The sequence below is a fragment of the Notechis scutatus genome, chromosome 3 (genome assembly GCF_049901735.1).
Source record: "Notechis scutatus isolate UNSWTSFEM ecotype Mainland chromosome 3, rNotScu1.2, whole genome shotgun sequence".
Lineage (NCBI taxonomy): Eukaryota > Metazoa > Chordata > Lepidosauria > Squamata > Elapidae > Notechis > Notechis scutatus.
In genome coordinates this window covers 116,997,287-117,020,112 of record NC_142011.1, presented here as the reverse complement: position 1 = coordinate 117,020,112, position 22,826 = coordinate 116,997,287, and the positions used below count along the sequence as shown (strand labels likewise).

Genomic DNA, 22,826 nt, shown 5'->3' with positions numbered 1-22,826 from the left:
TTTAAGGAATTTTCTTAGGCTTGCACCAAGGAGAAGGCAATACTAGTAAATTTGATAAGCTTAACAATCAACAAGGCAAGCATTACCACATCCTCCCATTGAAGGTGGAAGTAAAGTGTCTGGGAGAATTGAATATCCAAATATTCTTATGTAAGCAGTCCATTTTTAAACCTCAACAGTGTATGTTTGAAAGCAGGGTGAACTCCATTTCTCTGTTAATGTTCTTGCCCATAAAAGCTATATGAACTACTAGCAAGATTAGCATGTAATCATGGGATTCCTGCTTATAGTGTTATGAATTATTATGCTGCACTATGAATAAGCTCCAGTATTTGGACATATCTATACAAATAGAACAGTATTGGCATTCAGAATCTAAAAGGAAACCCTATCTTATATTGAGAAAATTAATATTCAGTGGAAAGTTAGAACCAAGTAAAGAAAAAAAAAGTCTTAAACTAATTTTTAGTGCCTTTTTTAAAATTGTTTTGACATGTTGAAATATTCCAGTATACATAAATTAAATGCAAGTACTGGAAATGACAACTGGAAAAAGAAAACAAGACTTCTCTTTTACCCCAGCTCTACTCTGCTCTAGTATTTGCTGCCTGCTGCCAATACTGCTCCCAAATCTTATGCAGCAAGTGGAACAAATTGCTACATGATAGCATTTCAAACATAGACAACTGTTAAAATAAAATCATATTACATCTGTAATTTCACTCTTACATATTCTCCTAAATTATGTTTCTTTAGATGCAACTTTGTAAATTGATTCTATATTATGTCAGTTGTTTTTATTTTATATAGTCAATTCATGGGAACTACTTTGAGTATATATGTATAGGAATGCATTGCAAATATGTGATTGGTACGTAAGAATATTAATTTATTCTGACTATTCTTAAATCCATCTGGAAAAAATGTGATTACTCTTCTTTCATAATTAATTAAAGCAGACTTCTTTAATCTTGTGCCACTCTACCATCCCTAATTCTCCCAGATAGAAGAAATCTGTGTTAGAGAATCAGTCAAAATATCCCACATTGTTATATATTGGAAATGCCTTATAAAAGTCCTGAGTCTTTGAAGCAAAATGAACTTAAGTGCAGATGAGCAATCAGAGGAGTGTTTTCCACTTTTAAATCCTGCAAGCACCATATGTTGTTCTGGGTTGTCAGTAAGGCTCTGTGGGCAAGACATTGTTTTGTTCTATGATACTCCACTGTCATAGCTGATGATGATTGCTATAGTTCATATTTTTATGTCAGTACCTCTTAGTAATTTTTAAGCAACTGGAAGACATTTCATAACTTCTGTGGTTTTCTCTGCTCACTATGTTCTATTTAATTACACTCCATCAGGAAGACTTCTATTGATTATTGCTTTGAGGTGAAAAAAAGGGAAGATACTAAGGACATAATATACCTAGACTTCAGCCAGGCATTCGACAAAGTAGATCATAACCTACTTCTTCGTAAGCTAGAAAAAAGTGGGAATGATACTGTCACCACCAGATGGATTCGCAACTGACTGACAACCCATACTCAAAGAGTAGTCCCTAATGGGTCTTAAGTCTACATGGAGGGAAGTAAGCAGTGGGGTACCACAAGGTAGGCCCAGTACTCTTCAATATATGACTTAGATGAGGAAATAGAAGGGGAACTTACCAAATTTGCGGATGATACTAAGTTGGCAGAAATAGCTAACACCCAAGAAGATAGGCTCAAGAACCAGATGGATCTTGACAGACTTGAACACTGGGCCCAATCTAACCAAATAAAATTCAATTAGAGAAAAGTAAGGTCCTACACTCAGGCAAGAAAAACCAAAAGTACACATATAGACTGGGTGAAACCAGGCTTAATAGCAATAACTGTGAGAGAGATCTTGGAGTCTTAATGGACAGCCAGCTAATGTGCAGCAGCAACTAAAAAAGCTAATGCAATCCTAAATTGCATTAACAGAGGGATACAATCAAGATCAAACGAGGTACTAATACCATTCTATAAGGCCTTAGTAAGACCACACCTAGAGTACTGCATCCAGTTTTGGTCACCACACTATAAAAAAGATGTTGAGACTCTAGAAAAAGTGCAGAGAAGAGCAACCAGGATGATTAGGGGACTGGAGACTAAAACATATGAAGAACGGTTACAGGAACTGGGCATGGCTTGTCTAGTAAAGAGAAGGACCAGGGGAGACATGATAGCAGTCTTCCAATATTGGAGGGGCTGCCACAGGGAGAAAGGGGTCAAGCTATTTTCTAAAGGGCCTGTAGGCCAGACAAGGAATAATGGATGGAAACTGAACAAGGAGAGATTTAACTTGGAAACAAGGAGAAACTTTCTGACAGTGAGAACAATCAACCAATGGAACAGCTTGCCCTCAGAAGTTGTAGGAGCTTCATCACTTGAGACTTTCAAGAAGAGATTGGACTGCCATTTGTCAGAAATGGTGTAGGATCTCCTGCTTGGGTGGGGGGTTGGACTAGATGACCTACAAGGTCCCTTCCAATTCTGGTAATCTGTAAGATATTTCTTGGAAGTCTTAAAACCTTATTTTGTTTTGGTTATATTATGGACCGTTAGCCATATTCTGTTCTGGCAATTTTACTATATTTCAACCTTCATGTACCACAAAGGCATTCCTTTGGAGATTAATGGAAATATCTCACAGCTATTCTTTCAGTTGCCATGGCTGGGGAAGAGAGGGAATTGTTGCCATGGTGAAAAATCTGGGGGGAGGGGAGAAATCTTGTCAAATTGATAATATCTAGTCAGATTGCTGTAGATTAATATATTCTCAAGAGAGAAGCAAAAGTTATTGATGAATGGTTGCTCTGGAATGAAAAAATAGAGGAGATCCAGATCCTCTGCAGCCCAAGTGAGCATAGGGCTGGTGTGGGAAAGGTGATAAACAAGAAAGAGGAAGAAAAGGTGATGGAAGTAAAGATGGGAAAGAATTTGGAGGCATGTGAAAGTGGCATTTTCAAATATTAACCTTCGGATCACTGATGATGACTGTAGGAAGAAAGGGTAGCTCCTAGGACATGATAATCCTGTCTAGAGGACTTGCTATTGACTTTGTACAGGAGGAAGAGAGAAAGAAAATTTTAGTGCTCCCCCACAGTCATGGGAGACATTTTAGGAGGGGGGAATTTGTCAGGCAGGAGAAGGGAGGCCAACAACTGCCTTATAACTGTGCTCTTCCAAATTTTGGGTTGCTTAGCAGCAATAATTGGGATGGATTTTGTGCTTATGATCAGGGGACTTTCTTGCAGGAATGGGAGGGTATAGCAATAGCACTTAAGACTTATATAAGTGCTTTATAGCCTTCTCTAAGCAATTTACAGAGTCAGTATATAGCCCCCAACAATTTGGGTCCTCATTTTACTGACCTCAAAAGGATGGAAGGCTGAGTCAACCTTAAGCCTGATGAGATTTGAACTGGCAAACTGCAGTCAGCCGGCAGTCATAGTCTGTAGTACTGCATTCTAACCACTGCGCCACCACAGCTCTTAACTGTAATGTGTGTTAACTTGGGCATTATGGAAAAGTGAGGGTTACTTACCCATTAGCCATTCTGCTGCCCAGAAAGATTCTTTCTAGTGGGTCTGGAGCTTGTTGCCAGACTGGTTTTAGACTTTCCTTGGCTACTGGTGCAGCGGAATTCAATTTCTATATGCTGGGAGGAAATAGTCTGGAAGGGCCAAAGTGATAATCAAGGCTTGCCCCAAATAATATCTTGCCCAATCACAATGTGAACTTACTGTACTTCTGATCAACTGTATGATTTGGATATGAAAGACATCAAACTGAGATCTTTATTGTCATCAGATCACTTCCTGATCCAAATGAAATTTGTCTCTATTGCTTCATGGACTTATTAAGATGGTCCATTCCAGATGTGTAATAGATCCAGATGGATACCAGAGGAAATTTGTAAAATTCCCTAATGACTTAAGCGGTTGTTCCATTATCTTGTGGTCTCTAGGACCTGGGAAGCAGCCAAAGACTTGATGTGATTTCACTCAGTAGTCTGGTCTCAGGGGCTCTTTGGTTTACTCAGGATCTCTGGTAAATGGAAAAGCAATGACTAGAGTAAGTGGAGAACGGTAAAAAGAAAATATGACCCAGCAAAGATGCACTCTCTTCTTTGAACCTACATGGTGATAAAAGCAATAAAGCATTTGGTCTGCTCTGCTCTTATTACACCAATAAGTTGCCATCCAGTAGCCTTGTTTAAAATTACCTGTTTCCTGTTAAGGAAGATGGGAGGGAAATACGCCACTTAGTCATTGTGCCCTATCATTACAATATAAGTTTTTGTTGACAAAGTTACTGATACTTGTAGACTCCTAAGAGTCTCTCTGTGATGGAGACAGATGGTTTCTAAATTGGACAAATAAACATTGACCATACTTTTGACATTCTGCAAACAGAATGTTAAATGGTACTCTGAGCAAAGGATTTACAGTATTATCAGTATTATTCAGCTTGTGTAATCTGGTGAAGATGAATGCTACCACTGCTGGACCTGACCCATGACCTTCATGGCTGATTTGGGCTGTGAGCTATGAATGACAGGCTGGTGTGGGACATGGTCAATGTTTCTTTGAGGGAAAAGATGTTGAAGGAGGCAGAGGTATGTTCCATTCTCAAAAATCCTCCCTGAACCCAACAGTTTTAGGTTATTAAAAAGGTAGTGGTATAGCTACCTCAGCTACAGAGTGTTCTTGAAGAATATCTGGACCCTTTTCAGTTTGGATTCAAGTCCAGGTATGGTATAGAAATGGCACCTGCTTGATGATGTTAATTTGAAAGTGTACCATCACCAGTTCTTTTCAACTTCTCAGTTCCATTTGATACCATCATCCATATTATACTTTTGGAGCATCCCTGAACGTTGCGAGTTTGGGGACTTGTGTTTCAAAGTGATACCACTCTTATAAGACTCTGTTCATTCACATTAGAGGTCCCATTCACTAAGTATGGACATTCCAAGTTACCCTGCTATCATATTCTCTGAAACTGGTCGTCTTCCTTCAATTCATCTCTGTAGCAAATACCATCTCCTTTTCTCTGGGTTGTTATAAGGTGGATGAGATGGGGCCTCTGAGAGGTTGGGTCTTTTGTCCCTGACGGGATAGCCAATCTTACCAGATATGTAGCATCCTCTAACTTCTCTATCAAAGGTGCTCTGTCTGGAATCATCTATCTCTTTCTGTGTTTTCTTTTATAAAGAAAGTTCTTATAGATCCAGTCATAATATATGTTCTTGTATTTCTAGTGCCCTTCCCTCCCTAAATAGTGCTTCTGAACATGGGTCATAGGCCCATGCCATATTTCCAACTAACAGTGATTTATGATGCAGTTACCCAGGAGTATATGAATCTCAGAAGGTCACGAGAAAAAAATGGTTGAGAAGCCCTGGTCTAGACTAATAGATTCTTGGTTAATCTTCCACTAAGCTACCTCCTTTTTTGTGTGTCTCAGAATGAGGCACCTTATTGTGCAGTACATGAAGGAATCACTCAAGGAATACAGGGTTGAATATTGCCTCTTTGGTTCAATCATTAATCCTGAATCATTTTTTTTCTTAAGATCAGCTGAACAACCTAAAGTTCCTGTACTCCTTCATAAGGGTTATAACTATGTTATATGTAAAGAACATAGGATTGGGATTAAGACAATAAATAAAAATGTAGAGTAAGAAAAAATAGTTCCCCTGCTGCACCCAGATCCTGAAAAGCTTCACCTTCTGAAGCAAACAAACAAAAACCGATCAGATCATATGTCTCTGATCTATACCAGCTCAAAAGAGCACCCAGAGGCCCCATTTCAAACTCTATTAAAGGAACAGTTGCTTTTAACCTCTGATAAGAAAGTACCTGGAAACAATTGTGCTACATTTCAATCACAGAAGCCTCAACATGTTTATATTTCAATGGTCAAAATTACTGGGTATGGATTTCAACTCTTGAAATGTGAGTGCATTAAGAAATTACAAATCTAGTCTTCAAGTTCAGAAAATAGTTTGTTCTGCTTTTCAATGAAACTGAAAAGCCCTCAATACTCCTATCTTTCTTATTTCTGTTTTGAAATCTATCTGCCTCATTTCAGTTGCAATGTGCATTAGTTATCCATCTTCGCCATGATTTCTAATTTTTTATTTTTCAAAGTGGGAAAACTTCATTTCAAAAACAGCTGCCAAACTGTGCTATGATTCTCCTGGTCATTTATCATAGCAGAGTTACTTGGACTGATCAAACTTCCATTTGAGAACTGCAAAACATTTCAATATTCAACCATTTCCAACCAAGATTCACAATTAAATCTCATTACTGATGATTCTGTCAGTATATAATTGTGATACTTTCATACAACAAAATATATTGCTTAGATGGAAAGAAATTTATCACTTTGCTTTGCAATAAGTAAATAATACTATACATATATATTTATATAAACCTTTATATGAACCTTACAGAAGAATTACAAAAGAACACAAGACAATGCAAATCAAAATTTACTTAATTATAAGACATTGGGATAATACAATTGTTCATGTGATATATCTGTGGTATTTTTGAATGCATATCACAAATTATCATTCTATGATAAAATATTAAGTGCAAACCAGCACATGTGACATAGTGTCATTCACGAGCATCACAGGAAATACATGGCTGGCAGAACGTATGAAAAAAAGAAGAGACAGCATGGCAAAATAGGTTTATTGGCACAACGATCAGCCTAGAAAGAAAGAGATTTTTAAATAAAGCAAAACAAAACGTAAGTCAGGAATGGATGTCAAAAATCCTCAATTCAAAATAGCAAGTTAGAATGTTTTTGAATCAATAGTAATGTCAATTCAAGGCCACTTTCCACATTATGCTTTTCATTTATTCAAAATTTGCTCCTGGGAAGGTTTTATAATTTCCGGTCAAATTTATCTATTAAAAACAGATCTCACTGAATTCAGTGAGACATATTCCTAGATAAGCATGGCAAGTGTGGTAGCATAAATCTGATACACAAGCTGCTACTGGCACAATTATTCTTTAATGTGTAAATTTTTTGTCATACAGCAAATAAAATAGGAAACTAGCATTCCTAGGAACAAAAATAAATGGAAGTGGAAAAATGGTTTCCATCACAAAGAACATGAAGACAATGCATGAAAAATATTATATTCTCATAGGTCAGTTTGGAATTAGCACTACTAAATGCTGTAGCAACTTTCCTGTAAGAATCAGGATGATTCCATCAGAACCATCATCGTACACATTTTGGTAGGAGAGGGCACTATTGACTTTCTCTTCCTCTCTCCTACCCATCCACTAGTTGGGCAAGTGGAAGCTTCTGGGAGTCAAACCACTGCCTTTCCTCCCTAATGCTCTCCTTCCAAATCTCAAATGTCTGGAAATCACCTTGCTGAACTCAGCCATTCAGAGGTGCAAGAATGATGCCCACTGGCAGAAGGAACAGATAAATTTTAATAGGTGAGAATGAAAGTGGCTGACCCAGCATCAATGATAAACAACTGTAACTCACCTTCATATGGAAAAACAGAAAAGCCCAGGGGCTAAGAAAGGCAGTACTGTGCTATTCCTAAGAATGATTCCTGAACATAAACAAGCTTTGTTATATGTGTGTGCATTTAGCTGTTAATTTGTGTAAAGGCATTGGTTTCCTCTTGAAACTAATAATTTTTAATTAGGAAACTGTGAACTTCAATTTTCAGTTAGAAAGGAGTAAGATATTTAGACCAGAATCGGTGCCTCCCTATGCTGCGAATTTCCACCAGATTTTGTTTTTTAAAGATAGTAATTCCAGTGGCATGGAATTATACGGAATAGGAAAAAGGACAAATGAATAAAACATGCATTCGATGAATACATGAAAAGTGACTTAAAATTAATTCACTGACAATGTGTCTTCCCCTAACTTGGTGCAATGAAGTAGCCATTCCGGGCATTGGATCTACCAATAAAACAGGAGCTGTGGGAGGCTATGTTTTCTAATAGTTTGATGTGGGTCACTTTGGAGACCAATGAGAGCACCATTCACAGTGATTGGTCATCAAGTGGCAGTGTTACTACTCCTGGAAGAAAGCCTATGAGGGGGATCAGGTGGGACCCTTTAGGCTGCCCTTTTTTCTCTAACTACTTGCTCTGCAGGGCAATGTGTTGCACCTGGCAATCATGCATTCTGCACGACTGAGAAAGTATTTCACATTATGCACAGGGGTTCATAGGTAGCATTTTCCTACCCCATTGGAACAGTTATCACTGAGATTCAAATACAAGCAATTCCCCCTCATTAATGTAGCCAGGGCATGTATGGTTTTTGGCTTTTTTTCCATTCACACACATTGAAGGCATAAGTGCTCTTTTATGAACATTCCTATAGAAGCCTGAAGTTGTGCACTGTTGGATTATATTACTGCATTGGAGTTGGGAATATTCTTCATGTTTCTTCATGTAGAAGTCTATGTGCTTGGAAATCAAAGATTTAACTTGTACATCTTAAAGTACTTGCTATTTCTACTGCCCTTCTCTTGCAGTCTTGCCCTCATTCGGTCTAAAGAGAAAACATTGAGGGTATATAAAATGGAGGTACTGCAATTTCCCCTTTTACTAATATAAAATCTTTTGGAGGAAGAAGCAAATTGGAGCAATACACATTCTGCTGATCCAAAGGGGGATGCTGCAATATTGTTTTGCGGCTGGGTCAATCTTTTTAAAAGAAATACACCCAAATCAGCATGAAATTAAATGAGATGAGAAGGAATGGTTTTAAATTTGACTTTGGTTGGTTTTGTAGAATTGCTATAACTTTTTTTTAGTACAAATCTGTCATTTACTAGGATTTGTATACACTATTACTCCTATACATGTCTGTGATTTTCCAAACTGACCTAGGTAATTTTTTTAATCTCCAAAAAGCACAGACTAAAACAGCACAGAAGTGCTACTGAGCCAGCACTTTACTTCTAGTCTCACTGAACCCCACAGAAAAGTGCTGCAGTGCACCCAGGCAGAGTTATCTATATTCATATTAATATAGATAAACTGGCTTTTGACTGCATATGTATACTGTATATGCACATGCATATACATATGCATATGCATATATATGATTTTTCCCCAAACTGGGCCAAAATAAGAGATGAAGAGCTGATATTCTTGGTCACCCTACAAAAACTGTAAAAACATAATGTGAAGAACTGTGGTGTCTGTTTAACAAATGAATGGTTTGTTTCATACCCTTTAACTCTAATCCAAGATGCTCTGCCAATACAGAAAAAAGAAGAAAAAGAGAAGATAAATATAATTGTAAGAGAAGTTTTCCAATGTTAAAAGAAACATCAAGCATAGAATTTATTAAAAACTATTTAGAATAGCTTGCTTTTGGCTTATCAACAACCAGGGGGCAGTATCAAAAGAAAACAATATTGTTAGCAAAAGAACAAAAATAGCACAGATGCACACACACAGGTCAAGAATCTTTCTACAGTAAAATTTCTTTCTTGTTAAGTATTCTTTGAGTCTATGCACCTTCAAAAGGGATTCAGAATAAATACCTCAGATTGTGTATGAGCACAGAAACTCTTGGCTATTTACATAGGCAGCCCAACTTTTTAAGGTTTCTATGTAACCTTGAAAATAGCTGTTTTAATAGTCCACTCCTTAATAGGATTCTTAAAGTTGCAGCATCCTTTTTTCAGGCTTGCCCTTGAGCCTAAAAAAAGTAAAGCTGATTCAGCATAGAGATACTGTGCTTGCATATTTATTCTGAAACATTTTTAAAGCAGTGCAGAGCTTTATTATTCTTGCAAATAATTTCTGTGACATGCAGAAATAATAATATAACTTAAACTAATTTGAAGCCAAATCAATCAATTTCTATTACGGTCATAGACCAGCATTACAAATAAAAGCATTTAAAACAACAATAATCCCATTATTATTTTGAAGCCAAAATTATAAGAAATTGGATGTTATGAAAAATATTTTTTCAATCAGATTTTAAACGTATTTACTTGAAGATAAATTGTCTCAAAGTCAGTGAGACATAGTTGGTCTTAAAAAGAGATCATTAATATTCTCCCTGAATTAGAAGCAGCTCTAAAATCTATATGAAACCATTAGGTAAGTTCATCTGTCATTTGGGATCCAGCAGATAGGCAACATTACACCCCAGACTGCAGGGGTGAAGTTTTCAATGTACTGACCCCAATGTGTTAAAGTTCAAGTCCTGATGGGGAGGATCAGCCTTTGACAATTCTGATACAACTGAATGGCTGTGGCTGCTTGGCACCCCTTAACAGGGAACATTTCAGCTATTGATCTTGGATGAGGTTGCCTCTTGGAGGTTTTCTTGGGTCAGCAACTACTGTCAATGAGCAAATGGTAGATCTGCGCAGATTCATCTTCCGCACCACTTGCACCCTTTCCTTGACTGGAAGGCCCTTAAGAAGGTCATCTATGCCCTAATCACTTCATGACAGGATATTGCAATATAGTCTATGTGAGGCTCCTCTTGAAGACCCTCATGAAGCTACGAGCTGTTCAAAATGCAGTGGTACAAGCAATAACGGTCACTCTTCTTTATGCCCATGTTACAGCTGTGTTGCAAACTGACCTGGTTGCCAATTGGCTTTCAGGTACAGTTCAAGGTGCTGGTTATTACCTATAAAGCCCTTCATGGTTATCTGAGGAACTACCTATCTCTCATTGGTTCTCCCCGCCCACTACATTTGGGCAGTGTGTGTATCCTCCAGGAATCATCAATTGAAAGTGTTCTGATTAGAGCAAGAAAGCACGCCTTCTTTGCCCCATTCTCCAAAAGACCATGGCCTCAGAGATAGGGACAGCACCCATTCTTTTGGGGTTCTGGAAAGCCCCCAAGGCCTGGCTCATTTCCCAGGCTGGGGACAGTCTCTGTTGTTTTATTGGCGGGACTGTTTTCAATCCAGGCTGCCATATCTTAGTTCTTTTTTAAATTTTAATTGTATATTTGGCTCAGAATCTTGTGGGTGGACATAATAAATTTAAATAAATAAATAGGAATTCGTAGATACAACATTTAAGCTTATAATATTTAATTAGAACATATCTCAGTTAAAATGATTGCATAAATGCCTCAGCCTACAAATACCAAAGAGATAAAGGAAAATTATAAATTCTAGATTACCCAACCCAATGCTCAGTTCCCCAAAACAAATCTCTTTGAAAGGGCTAATTAAAAGATCACAAAGAAGAGAGCAGCTTTGGAGTCTACATAATACTTCTACCTTGAAGTTAGTGAAACAAAAGGGGAAAGAGGTGTAGGAGAGATTGAGAGAGAAGGAATGCTGTCATTTATGTTTGTGTAGTATATGTTGTATGTGTGTGAGAAAAAAGAAATAGGAACCGTTCAAATAATCATTTTGTCATTTTGTGTTATTTTTATGAATTTTTCTTTCATAGTATAATGACATTTTAAAACCATATTGTAATTTCAGTTATAATGTGTAGTTGTTTCACTTCCTCAAAAGATATCTGCTACATTTCTTTTCAGATCTCTGCTAGTTCCATTTGTTTGTTTTTTTATTTGGGAAAATAAAAAACTTTACAATACCCTCTTCTGATACTAACAATAGCCGCACTGCTGCTTAGTACATTTTGTGAACCACTGGATAAATGCAATTGGTAATAGTAATACAACTTATGCAAGCCTCACTGGGATGGACAGCCATAATGAAGATAAATTGTGCTATTCTTTCCTATCAAGAATCTATCTAATTCATTTTATTTCAAAGTATAAAGATCCCTCTGTTTTTTTCCAAAATAAGATTAAATTGTTTATAAATTTATTCATATATCAGAAATTTTGGAAATTGTATGTTAGGAAAGTTTCCTTAGCTTTTAAATCATGTGTACAGTAAACAGATTATATAGACTCAAATAGCATGTGGCAATTAAAATTTACCTTCCTTATTAATTTTTAGATCTAGTTCTAATTTTCTGCTCTTTATAGGAGAATTACCTGCTGGATGTCAGTTTTCAAAGAGCAGTTATCCCAAGCACTACATTTTTAAAAATTCCACAGCAATTTATACAGAGAAAAATGTAACATTCCATCTTCAACATAGTGTACAATATTCAGAAATTCTTTGTGCAGCCACCCCCCCGTTTGATAAAAAAGTATTTCATTCTCCTATTTGGTTCCCCCCGCAGTTGATAGATACCCAATTATCCTTTTATTGCATACATATTTTGGAGAGATTGTTATTAGTATGTCCAAGGGAAATTTCTAAGACTGGATAATGTGAAAACCTCCACTGATGATCAACAGTGGATGGACATTGATTGGACTCTTCGGTTGAAAACAGTATGTGAAGCTTGCTTTATGAGTCTCACTGCAAAGGAACTTTACTATTCCAAAGTGCCCTGTAGACATGCTTCTGTCAGTGGGCTTGGGGACCCTGCCTTGATATAACAGAGTAACAGAGTTGGAAGGGATCTTGGAGATTTTCTGGTCCAACCCTCTGCTCAAGCAGGACACCTTATACCATTTCAGACAAATGGTTGTCCGTCCAATCTCTTAAAAACCTCCAGTGTTGGAGCACCCATAACTTCTGAAGGCAAGCCGTTCCACTAATTACCAGTAATTGTTCTCATTGTCAGGAAATGTTTTAGGTTGGATTTCTTCTTGATTAGTTTCCATTCGTTTCATATGGTTCCATCTATATGAATTTGATCTATAATTATGGCGTTGATCAAGTGCCTTGTTTGTATTTGTCAATGATGGGGTGAGGGAGGACGGTTGGGATTTTAAATTTTGGCTTTTAATTGCTGTATGTCATATTATATGTTGCCCAACTCACGGTCCAAGAGATTCATTCTGGGCAGAGTAAAATCCAGCAATCATAACAGTTGTAAGAATGAAATCAGTGCTGCTGATTCTGTTTTTTAAAAACATTTTTGTTATTTAAAGTGTCAATTCCTACTAATTTTATTGATTAACAGCACTATTTAAAATTTCTGGACATAACCACATATATTATACCACTGAGTTGGGGGACATGAAGGGAGCCTGCCTGAAGATTGTACTACATTTGGCAACCAGGCATCCCCTGGGCAAAAGTGTTGTTACTGGCAAATCCTTTCAATCCAGAAGCACTTTAGTTGGTTAGCTTTGGAGGTGCTTCCAACATGAATACAGATAGCCCATTAGATTGTATTATAGTTATATGATTTGGGTAATATTAGAAACAGCATCTCTAAATCACTATATATTTTCTCTCATGAGGCTGGAGGACACATCAGGGATGCTGTATTGTAGTTGCTCTTGGAAGATATTGCTTCACAGGCTTCCTTATTCACAAGAGGGCACTAGAAGATAAAAGTTGTACTGAGATCTCAGGTTCTCACAATATTTATTTTAAGATAGCTACAAGAGCAACTAATACTCTGCAGAACATTTAAATGAAATTAGAATAATGATTTTTCTAAATCTTCCTGGCTTGGAAGGCAACACTATTATTTTTGTGACTATTGCAAACTGTTATATTTATCAAGTAATTAATCATATTTGTACAGAATGGGATTTCATATATCATGATTCTCATAACAATTTGTTTGGCATTTATACAAAGGGATTCAGATTTAATTATATTTGATGAAATTGGAAAAAAATGTTAAATTGAAAATAGAGTATGTGGGGGGACAAATGTCTTAGGAACTTCCCTGATATTTAATAATTTGATAGAAATGTGTAAACAATAGAGGTGATGATACAGAAGATCCCCAAATCTCTCCAGGTGGCATGAAATTACTTAGACTAAATCTTGCAAATCTGTACATAAAATTCTGTTAGTCAGCGCTTAATTTAACACTGCAGCAGTGACATTCACTATGCTTCAACCTAATCTTCACTCTACTCTGTAAAGACAATAGTCTGAAACTGAAGTTGAGTTAGAGTGCAAGCCACTGAAGAAATTCTGGTGGTGGAGAATTGGAAGGTTCATTTTCTCTACATTTTTGTAAGAACAAGCCATACATTTGAACCATAAGCCAAGTCTTCTGAACAAACACAAACCCCTTTGTTTCATAATGAATTGTCCTTCTGAAAAAGCTAATATCACAAACAATCTGATTCAATATGTTTCTGTGCAATCGTAAAGAAAGCTTCCATATAAGGATATCTATATTTGAGATTACTCTAAGGTGCCTCCAGGTCTAGCATATGAGGTGGATTAGTACAAGGTTGGCCCTACCTGTGTTCTTCATCCAAAATCCCCTGAGCTATCTAGGAGAATTTAAGCCACTTTACTTTAAACTTGGTCCAGTCTTTTATTATGCCTGGACTATACATCTCTATGATAATGTTCAGAGTAGAATTGAATTTAATAACTCCTTAGCTACACAGCAGAAGAATGAAGACTCCAAATCATTAAAATTTTGCTTTAAAAATATCATACAGCTAAGACCAATTAGTGAAAGAGAGAAGTGGAAAGAGACATACTGGAAAAGCTGGCCATTGCGAAGTTCTGACACTGGTCCCCTGTGAATTCATTCGGACACCTAACGAAAGAAAGAAAACCAGAAAGAGAGAAACAGGATAGCATGATATCCAAACAGACTGAAATGAGGTCCTTTCTGATGCCAACTGAGTTCCCTTTTAAGATTTCTCCTGGTGTGTGTTTTTGGCTGGTCCCTTACCTGTGTTCCCTAAACCTTAATTAAGATATTAACTGAAAGGAACACCCTCACTATGCAACTCTAAATCCAGTGTTGTACCCAGGAGGTTTTTAAGTAGTATGATGGTATAATTTTTGTCTTCAAACATACTTTGCTTAGGATCTGGCATGTACAATCGCAAAGGCAGTTTCTCCAAACATCTCTGTCCGAAGAATCCATTTGGACATCTGGAGGAGGAAAAGGGGACAAATCACAGAACAAGGCTGGCATCATCCTAGAGGCTATATGGTTAGAAATAAAAGTGCACAGTGATGATTTCTGTTTTTTTTATTTTAAGCTTCTCATGTCAAACATCTTAATCTTTGCTGATTTCCCTACGTCTTTCCATCTGCAATTATTCTTTCCATGATTTCTGAGTTTATAACCTTATAAGCACCCACAATTTGCAGAATCTGTTTCAGCTGTATGACTTGAGAAAATTGCCACTCTCTCAAGACTAGGATTAAAATGAACCTGATTTCCAGAAAGGAAATAGTGGAACATGAGATAGTGTTCAATGCTATTTCCATTTTTTAAATTGAAGTCATCTGCAATGCACTCTTGGAACTGCCAGTTTTCTGTTCACATTGTTTAAAGCTGGATTTCATATTGATATAATCAACTGACCAAGCAAAGTACATTATCGACAGATGGAAATATGTGAGGCTATCAGTGACACAGAGGACTTCCACACCACCACCATTTTCATTTCTCAAATCCTTATAAGTAGTTTGAAGGTGATCTGTGATTATCTTCAAACTAGTTATTATCTTATCATTTCTGCTAACTTAGAATCACAGCATATTAAAAATGGGTGGGTGGGTGTATTGCTAAATTTCTAGCAATTTCAGCTACCTTAAGCTGAGCCAGAAATAAATTAGCTTAGCTCTCTAATGTTACATGTACAGATTAACAGAGTTGGAAGGCACCTTGTAGGTCATCTAGTCCAACCCCCCACCCACCCAAGCAGGAAACTCTACACCATTTCTGACAAATGGCAGTCCAATCTCTTCTTGAAAGTCTCAAGTGATGAATGCCCACAACTTCCGAAGGCCAGCTGTTCCATTGGTTGTAGGCCAGACAAGGAATAATGGATGGAAACTGAACAAGAAGAGATTTAACTTGGAAACAAAGATAAACTTTCTGACAGTGAGAACAATCAATCAATGGAACAGCTTGCCCTCGGAAGTTGTGGGAGCTTCATCACTTGAGACTTTCAAGAAGAGATTGGACTGCCATTTGTCAGAAATGGTGTAGGGTCTCCTGCTTGGGCGGGGGGTTGGACTAGATGACCAACAAGGTCCCTTCCAACTCTGTTAATCTATAATGGTTGATTGTTCTCACTGTCAGAAAATTTCTCCTTATTTCCAGATTAAATCTCTCCTTGTTCAGTTTCCATCCATTATTCCTTGTCTGGCCTGCAGGTGCTGACCCCTTCCTCTCTGTGGCAGCCCCTGAAATATTGGAAGACTGCTATCATATTTCTCCTGGTCCTTCTCTTCACAAGACCAGCCAAGCCCAGTTCCTGTAATCATTCTTCATATGTTTTAGTCTCCAATCCCCTCATCATCCTGGTTGCTCTTCTCTGCACTTTTTCTAGAGTCTCAACATCTTTTTTATAGTGTGGTGATCAAAACTGGATGCAGTGCTCTAGGTGTGGTCTTACTAAGGCTTTATAGAGTGGTATTAGTACCTCGCTTGATCTTGATTGTATCCCTCTGTTAATGCAATTTAGGATTGAATTGGCTTGTTGTTGATACTGACAGAAGTGTAGAATTCAATTTAAAATGTTCATAAAACTAACTGTATCTGACCAACCAACCAAATAACCAACCAAAATCACAAATAAATAGTTGTAGAAGTGGCTAGGTTAAAAGTGAATGAACAAGAAAAGTTGTTTTTCTAAAAACTGAAGTACCATACATTTTTCAGAAGACATCTCTTAAGACTTTGACATTCTTATCAAAGACAAGGTCCATTTTGGAGTTATAGTTTATGTCTTGGTAATCATTCATAGGATTATACTTTTGGCTTTGTAACATGTTGAAATGCATTTTCTGGGCAAGTTGAAAAACTTTATACATATATTCTTGTATATCAGGAATAACTGCTGGGGGAAGAATGGGTGACTTCATAAGCTATATTTTGAAACAGGATTTAAATCACTTTCAATCTGATATTATTTTCTACCAAATGAATGCAACAAATTTTAATGAAAAACTATTCCTTCATTTCTTCTATATGCTTCACAAATATTTCAGGAAACTACACTACAGATTGTTTCATTCAAGTTTATGATTGTATTACATCCATTCCAGACATGACAGAACCAAACTTTAGCAACAGGTATCTTAGGTTTTGGATCAACCAAATTAAAATTTCTCCTGTGAACACCTTTCCCACAAATTCTCAGGAAGACAATGCTGCAAGACAAACATTCCATCAAAAATATTGTGACACCAATGAGGCCCAAGGTATCATTGCCATTTGCTTTTTAAAGTAGCTTTTGGAAGGTTATTATTCAGATTTATATAAAATAACAGATCCATCCTCTATTTTACGTATGCTAAAGAAATTGAGCAAAATACAAACTAGCAAACAGCAATATACTCTTTTTTATTTGCATACATTTTTCCAATAATTTAATTCATTAATAATAGTGGCGAAATGCTTTCACTTGAAGAAAAAAAGCAAAATATGGGTCTGGCCAAATGGATCTATCTTTCTTGTTCTGATTAAAGATTAGCATAAAAACAAGAAGGGGAATGGTGCAATACAGTATATTCAATTTTAGCCAGTCTCAAGCACATTTTAAAAGGTATTATTGAACTGTTTTCCTTCAGAGGGAAGAGCAATATAAAAATAAAAAAATAACAAAAGCAACAACAACAATAATTTTCAAGAGCTTCATTTTGAAAGTTCATATTTTGAATCCTTACAGAAAACAATTGCTAGAGCATGTGATAAACGACAAGCAAAAACTCAGTTGTTCATGAATCGGGCAGTATCTTAAAACTACCCATTATTCTCCACTTTTGAAGACCTGTAAGAACATGTAGATGGTGCTACTGATAGTTCAAAAATCAGAACAGTTCACTTGGCAGGCACAATAATCAATTATTTTGTGATCTTGAAGAACCATCATAATAAATTCAAAAACATGCTTCTTTCCCATTTATTCTCAATAGCTACCATTTTTAAATCTTAAATTATAGGTTAGCATGTTTGCTCATATTTCTTTTCTTTCTTTCCTTTGTGTTTCTTCTTTTTCTCCAACACAACCCCAATCCCTATTACAGCAAGCATTTTGGGGCAAAAACATCAATCTCTTTTTCTTTCTTTCCTTTTTTTTAGTAAAGCATGAATGTTTCCCTCTGTTTCTGGCATAGGCTTGTATAACTATGGGCTGAGATTATTGGAACATGTTGAATTTGTATCAATGGGATAAATATGAAGCAATTTGCTAAACAGGAGAAAAGGCCAGAAATATAATTATAGAATATCTGATACTATATCAAATGCAAAATAATTCTAATAGTCCAAGGGGTGACATTTAACTTGTATTTTAATAAAGAAAGGGAAAGGAAATTCTAGAAACCAAAAGAGTAGGATGGGATAGAATAGGGAAATTTATACTGACAAAGGAAATGTCAATATAATAAGCCAAACACAAAAATCTAGGGAAGATTTCAAGGTTTTTGAAGTAGCTAGTTACAGAAAGTAGTTCACAATTCTGGAAGTGTTTGTACAAATCTACCCCAATTCACACAATATATAGGTATGCAATCCTATGTATTCTTTGGAGGCAATGTTCAAATCCATTTAAAATGTCTCTTTTTTTAAAAAAAATCCATGACAGTGGGGATATATAAAAACATTTCACCGACTAAATATTTTTAAGTACTTAAGTATATAAATTATTGTATATAAATAATATAGTATTTCTTTGGAGTATTTTCAAAAGAAAATACATCAAAAGAAAACTCATTGACAACTTCATTTGAGTCTCTGTTGGTTCCTTTTCTTTCGACTCTAAGGCATTCTCTGCTGACCTGTGAAAACTCACATGGCAGAATGATATGAAACCAAAGCAAATCCTCACAGACAAACCTACCCATAAGCCACAGTGCATGTTCCATGTCAAGCAAATTTTGCTCTGAATTTCAGAGATGGATAATGAGACCTATATTGATTCCTTTGGCAGACTCCAGAATCAAAACAAAACAGTTAATTGAATAGATAATGGAACACATTTGTATTACAAAACCAACCAAATTTTATGTCTTTCATAAATTTCACTGAAAGCAATGAATAAAACAATATTATTTTTTTAAAATATACGCAGATATTATATTTGTGGTGTTCCAAATGTCCTTTCTTTCTTGTGGCAGGAGGTTAGAAATTCGGAAGATTACGTACTTAGCTTTCTTTATGGAAGAGAATGCTGGAATTTTTCATAACAACTTATTATAAATATGCAAGTGAACAGAAAAACAATTTCTCTCAAAAACAATCTCAGACTCAACAAAATAGATGTACACCTTCTGCTGCTCTAAAAATTCCCTGCTGACATAAAGTAATACATTTATAATACAACTATAAAAGTAGAGAAGACAAGAAAAATAAAATTAAATGGGTGTACCAAAAATAGGATCAAGCATTCTTTGACCCAACTCTATCAATCAAAATAAATTAGTATTGTTAATAATGAATTATAAACACTCAACAAATTACTTTCAAGCACATCTTCGCACTTCCATTAAACTATTTCATATTTCCACATATAACTTGCTTCAAGGCTCAATTTGGAAGCCTTTCCTTCATTTCAGGGAGATCGTTCTACTCCAGTACAGAGTGTGAATGACAAAACCACTCAAATTCTATGGAGCTACCTAAACAACTGGGTAAATTAATAATATCATCAGATTATGAGAAGAAATTCAGTCTAAAATTGCAGGAGTAAATCAGTTTTCTGCAAAAAGTCCAGCAGATTAAACAGGAGGAGGAGTTACTTGAAAATCATTAAAGCTGAACGTCAAGTTTACCTGCTGTAAGATTCTACTAAATTAGTGGTTCTGGAAAGTGAGGATAATAGCTTGTGAAAAAAATGTTCTAGAAAAATAGTTCTGTTTAGTTCTATTCCATTTCTACTCATCCTCCTATGACATTATTTCCTATAATAATGATCTTTAATTTATTTACACTGTTTATTTTAATATTTAATATTTTAATGTTTTGTTCTTTTTTTTTACAGTGTTGTAAGCTGCCACGAGTCGCCCATCAGTGCGATCTATCCTGGATTAATTAATGATATGTCCTAACTAATTATAAATCATATACCGGTAGTAAATTGATGATTTCTCAGTATTACACTCCAAGTTAATGATCAATTGAGGGGAAGAACAATAACTATGGCATCAGTCAAACATATCAATCAAGAGTGACTACACAACATTAAATATTTTTTCAAATGCAATTTTCAATGGTTACATTTAAATGTAACTAAGAGGCTATCTGTCCTCTACCTATGGCCTAGTTAGATCTTTGCCTTGATTCTTTTTGTTTAATTCCTTTGAGCTGAATGAATTTCATGTCATAATGGCAGATCAGAACTCCACCGGCTCCTCAGAAAGCATTAACAATCCTTTACAATACATTTTTGGGCAGGACATTATTATCAAACAATTTGGAAACCTGTTCTTGGTTAATCTTTTGCATCTCTCATTTTAGAGTATTTGAGGACATTTTTAATATCATAATTTCTCCTATCAATATATATCAAATAATCTTTCCACTTACTTTAAACTATATCAAGTCCATCTTCTCCCATACAGAAACATCATTAAAAAAATATTTAATATGAAATCACATTCAAGAAACCTTTAAAAACTGGTTGACCATAGAAAGTCATTTCTTAATTTGCACCATGATTTTTAGCATTTCAAAGAAGCATAAGAACTAACCAATTTACTAATATTGCCATTAAAAAGTTGTTGAAAATACTAATTTTGTGAATAATATTAGCTTTCTAGACAGATTTGCAATAATTGGGCACATCAATTAATTGTGAGGGGTAAGAAAATAAAAAGAAGTAAAGTTGGACATTTTGACAAAATGATATAATGAGGCAGAGAAAAAATAATTTGAAAATGTATGGCAAGGTTGCAGAAAAGAATTTCCATTCATTGGTTTAAAACAGGCTTTTTATTTATATATTAATTTTTTTCTTATTCTAACTCAATTTAAAGAAAGTGAAAGAGGATAGCATTATCCTTTACAATGGTCTGATCCAAAATGCACTGTGAGTTTGGCAATAATCTTAGTAAAAGAGGTATATAAGATTGTTGGGGGCAATATCCTGACTTGTAAACCACTTAGAGAGAGCTGTAAAGCACTGTGAAACAGTATATAATTTTAAGTGCTATTGCTATCAACCAGAAGACAAATATCCTGATAAAATGACCAGCCAGAAAAAATATAATGATTCACTATGCAACTTTATTCAAGCCCACTTGGAAATAAAATTTTTGTTCTACCCCTGGAAAGACTTACAGAGGATCTCAACATCACTCTCTATAGATTTTTACTCAACCAGATTTCTAGAAAACAAACTAGGAACACCAGCCATAACTGCTGTTAGAACCCTCAGCAACAGAAAATTGCACCAAAGTGTATCTTGAATCCTATTTGTACACCTACTTTTCAAATACTTATCTTATGGGAAGCCTCAAGAAATGCCAGCTTTCAGTTACTGCCTTTAGTTATTGTTTTCAACTACATTAGATGCATTTCTAAGCAGAAATTTAGAGGTGAAAGTGTTTCATTCTTTCCCCCATAAAACCTGGAATTATTGTTTCTTATTTCTTATTTCCCTCATTTTATTTCCTAATTACTAATGTTAATTATAGATAAATAAAAGTAGAAATAAAAGAAACCAATGTCTTTTGCTGATACTTTGTTGTGCTATTTTGATTATGACAGTGACTGGGCTACCAAATTTGGACTGCAAAAATATAGCTTGCCAAAGGATGGCAGAAAAGAGTGAGGACTTTCTGTACAGTATCTCTCTGCTTCCATCTAGTGCCCATCCAAATTTTACAGTCCAGAAATTTGGGCTGAACTATGGAATGGGATTGGTCTATGAATAATCAAATACAAAACATTTTTGTTGGAAAGATGATGCTATTGCAGGTAGCTAGGTTGTAGAGGAAAGGCCACCCTTGAGTTGGAGAAAGAATATGGAGATGGGGGAGAAAGTGGGGCATTGTTTTTAATGATCCAAAACAAATGGATTGAGAAAGAAACTTCCTATAGCATTGATTTAAACAAAGCTGAAAGTAATAAAAACAGTAGCCATGTCATTACAGCCAGCATCTCCTCTTCTTAATTAATTTTATTGCCAAATACCCACCAATGCAACATTGTCCTTTTGCATATAACATTTATTCTATTGAACTGCAAAGATACCTTTGAATTGGAGAAAATAAACATTTTCTCTTACCTGCATGACAGCTGATTTATGCCTTCAATATAATAGCACACTCCACCATTCACACAATAGGATTTCACTGTTTCATTGCATTGTCTAGTATGTCCAGGCCCAGAAGACAGAGTTGTGGTTACTGTGAAGAAACGGAGATGCATTATTTTACCTTTTGATTTCTTAAGTATGCTACATTTCATTTATTTACTTTGATTAATGTAGGAATTTATATTTTGTGCTTCAACAATTTTAGGCCATCTTACAAGTGTAAGATGTGTAATAAATTATACAATACAAATGGAAACAAATAAAACTCCAGTGTTTTCTAAAAAAAAAGAATCAGCTACATAAAATTGGATTGAAAACCTGACGTATCTTTGGTACTGACATATTACCCAAAATAATCAAGGCACTATTTCAAGAACACTCACCATTTTCCCCCCAAGAAGATTTCAGAGATGGACTATGGCCTACAACAACATTTGAAGGACATAGGAATGCTTAACCTTGAGAAAATATGATGTAATTGAAAGTATGTTATAAAGACAAGTCTGTTTTCTTTGCCTAAATTTTCCATGCAAGTTATGGAATAACAGACACAGGTTGACA

General features: G+C 35.8%; 1 protein-coding gene across 1 annotated transcript in view; it reads right to left on the bottom strand.

Annotated features, from left to right (window-relative positions):
- NRG2 (neuregulin 2) overlaps positions 1–22,826 on the bottom strand; it is a 192,346-nt gene that overhangs the window by 21,783 nt on the left and 147,737 nt on the right. The window contains exons 5-7 of the mRNA XM_087961040.1: positions 22,236–22,356; positions 14,520–14,578; positions 9,275–9,298 (exon numbers count right to left, since the gene is read on the bottom strand). Of these exons, the coding sequence (XP_087817166.1) occupies positions 9,275–9,298; positions 14,520–14,578; positions 22,236–22,356 (204 nt within the window). The remainder of the gene's footprint in view (positions 1–9,274; positions 9,299–14,519; positions 14,579–22,235; positions 22,357–22,826) is intronic.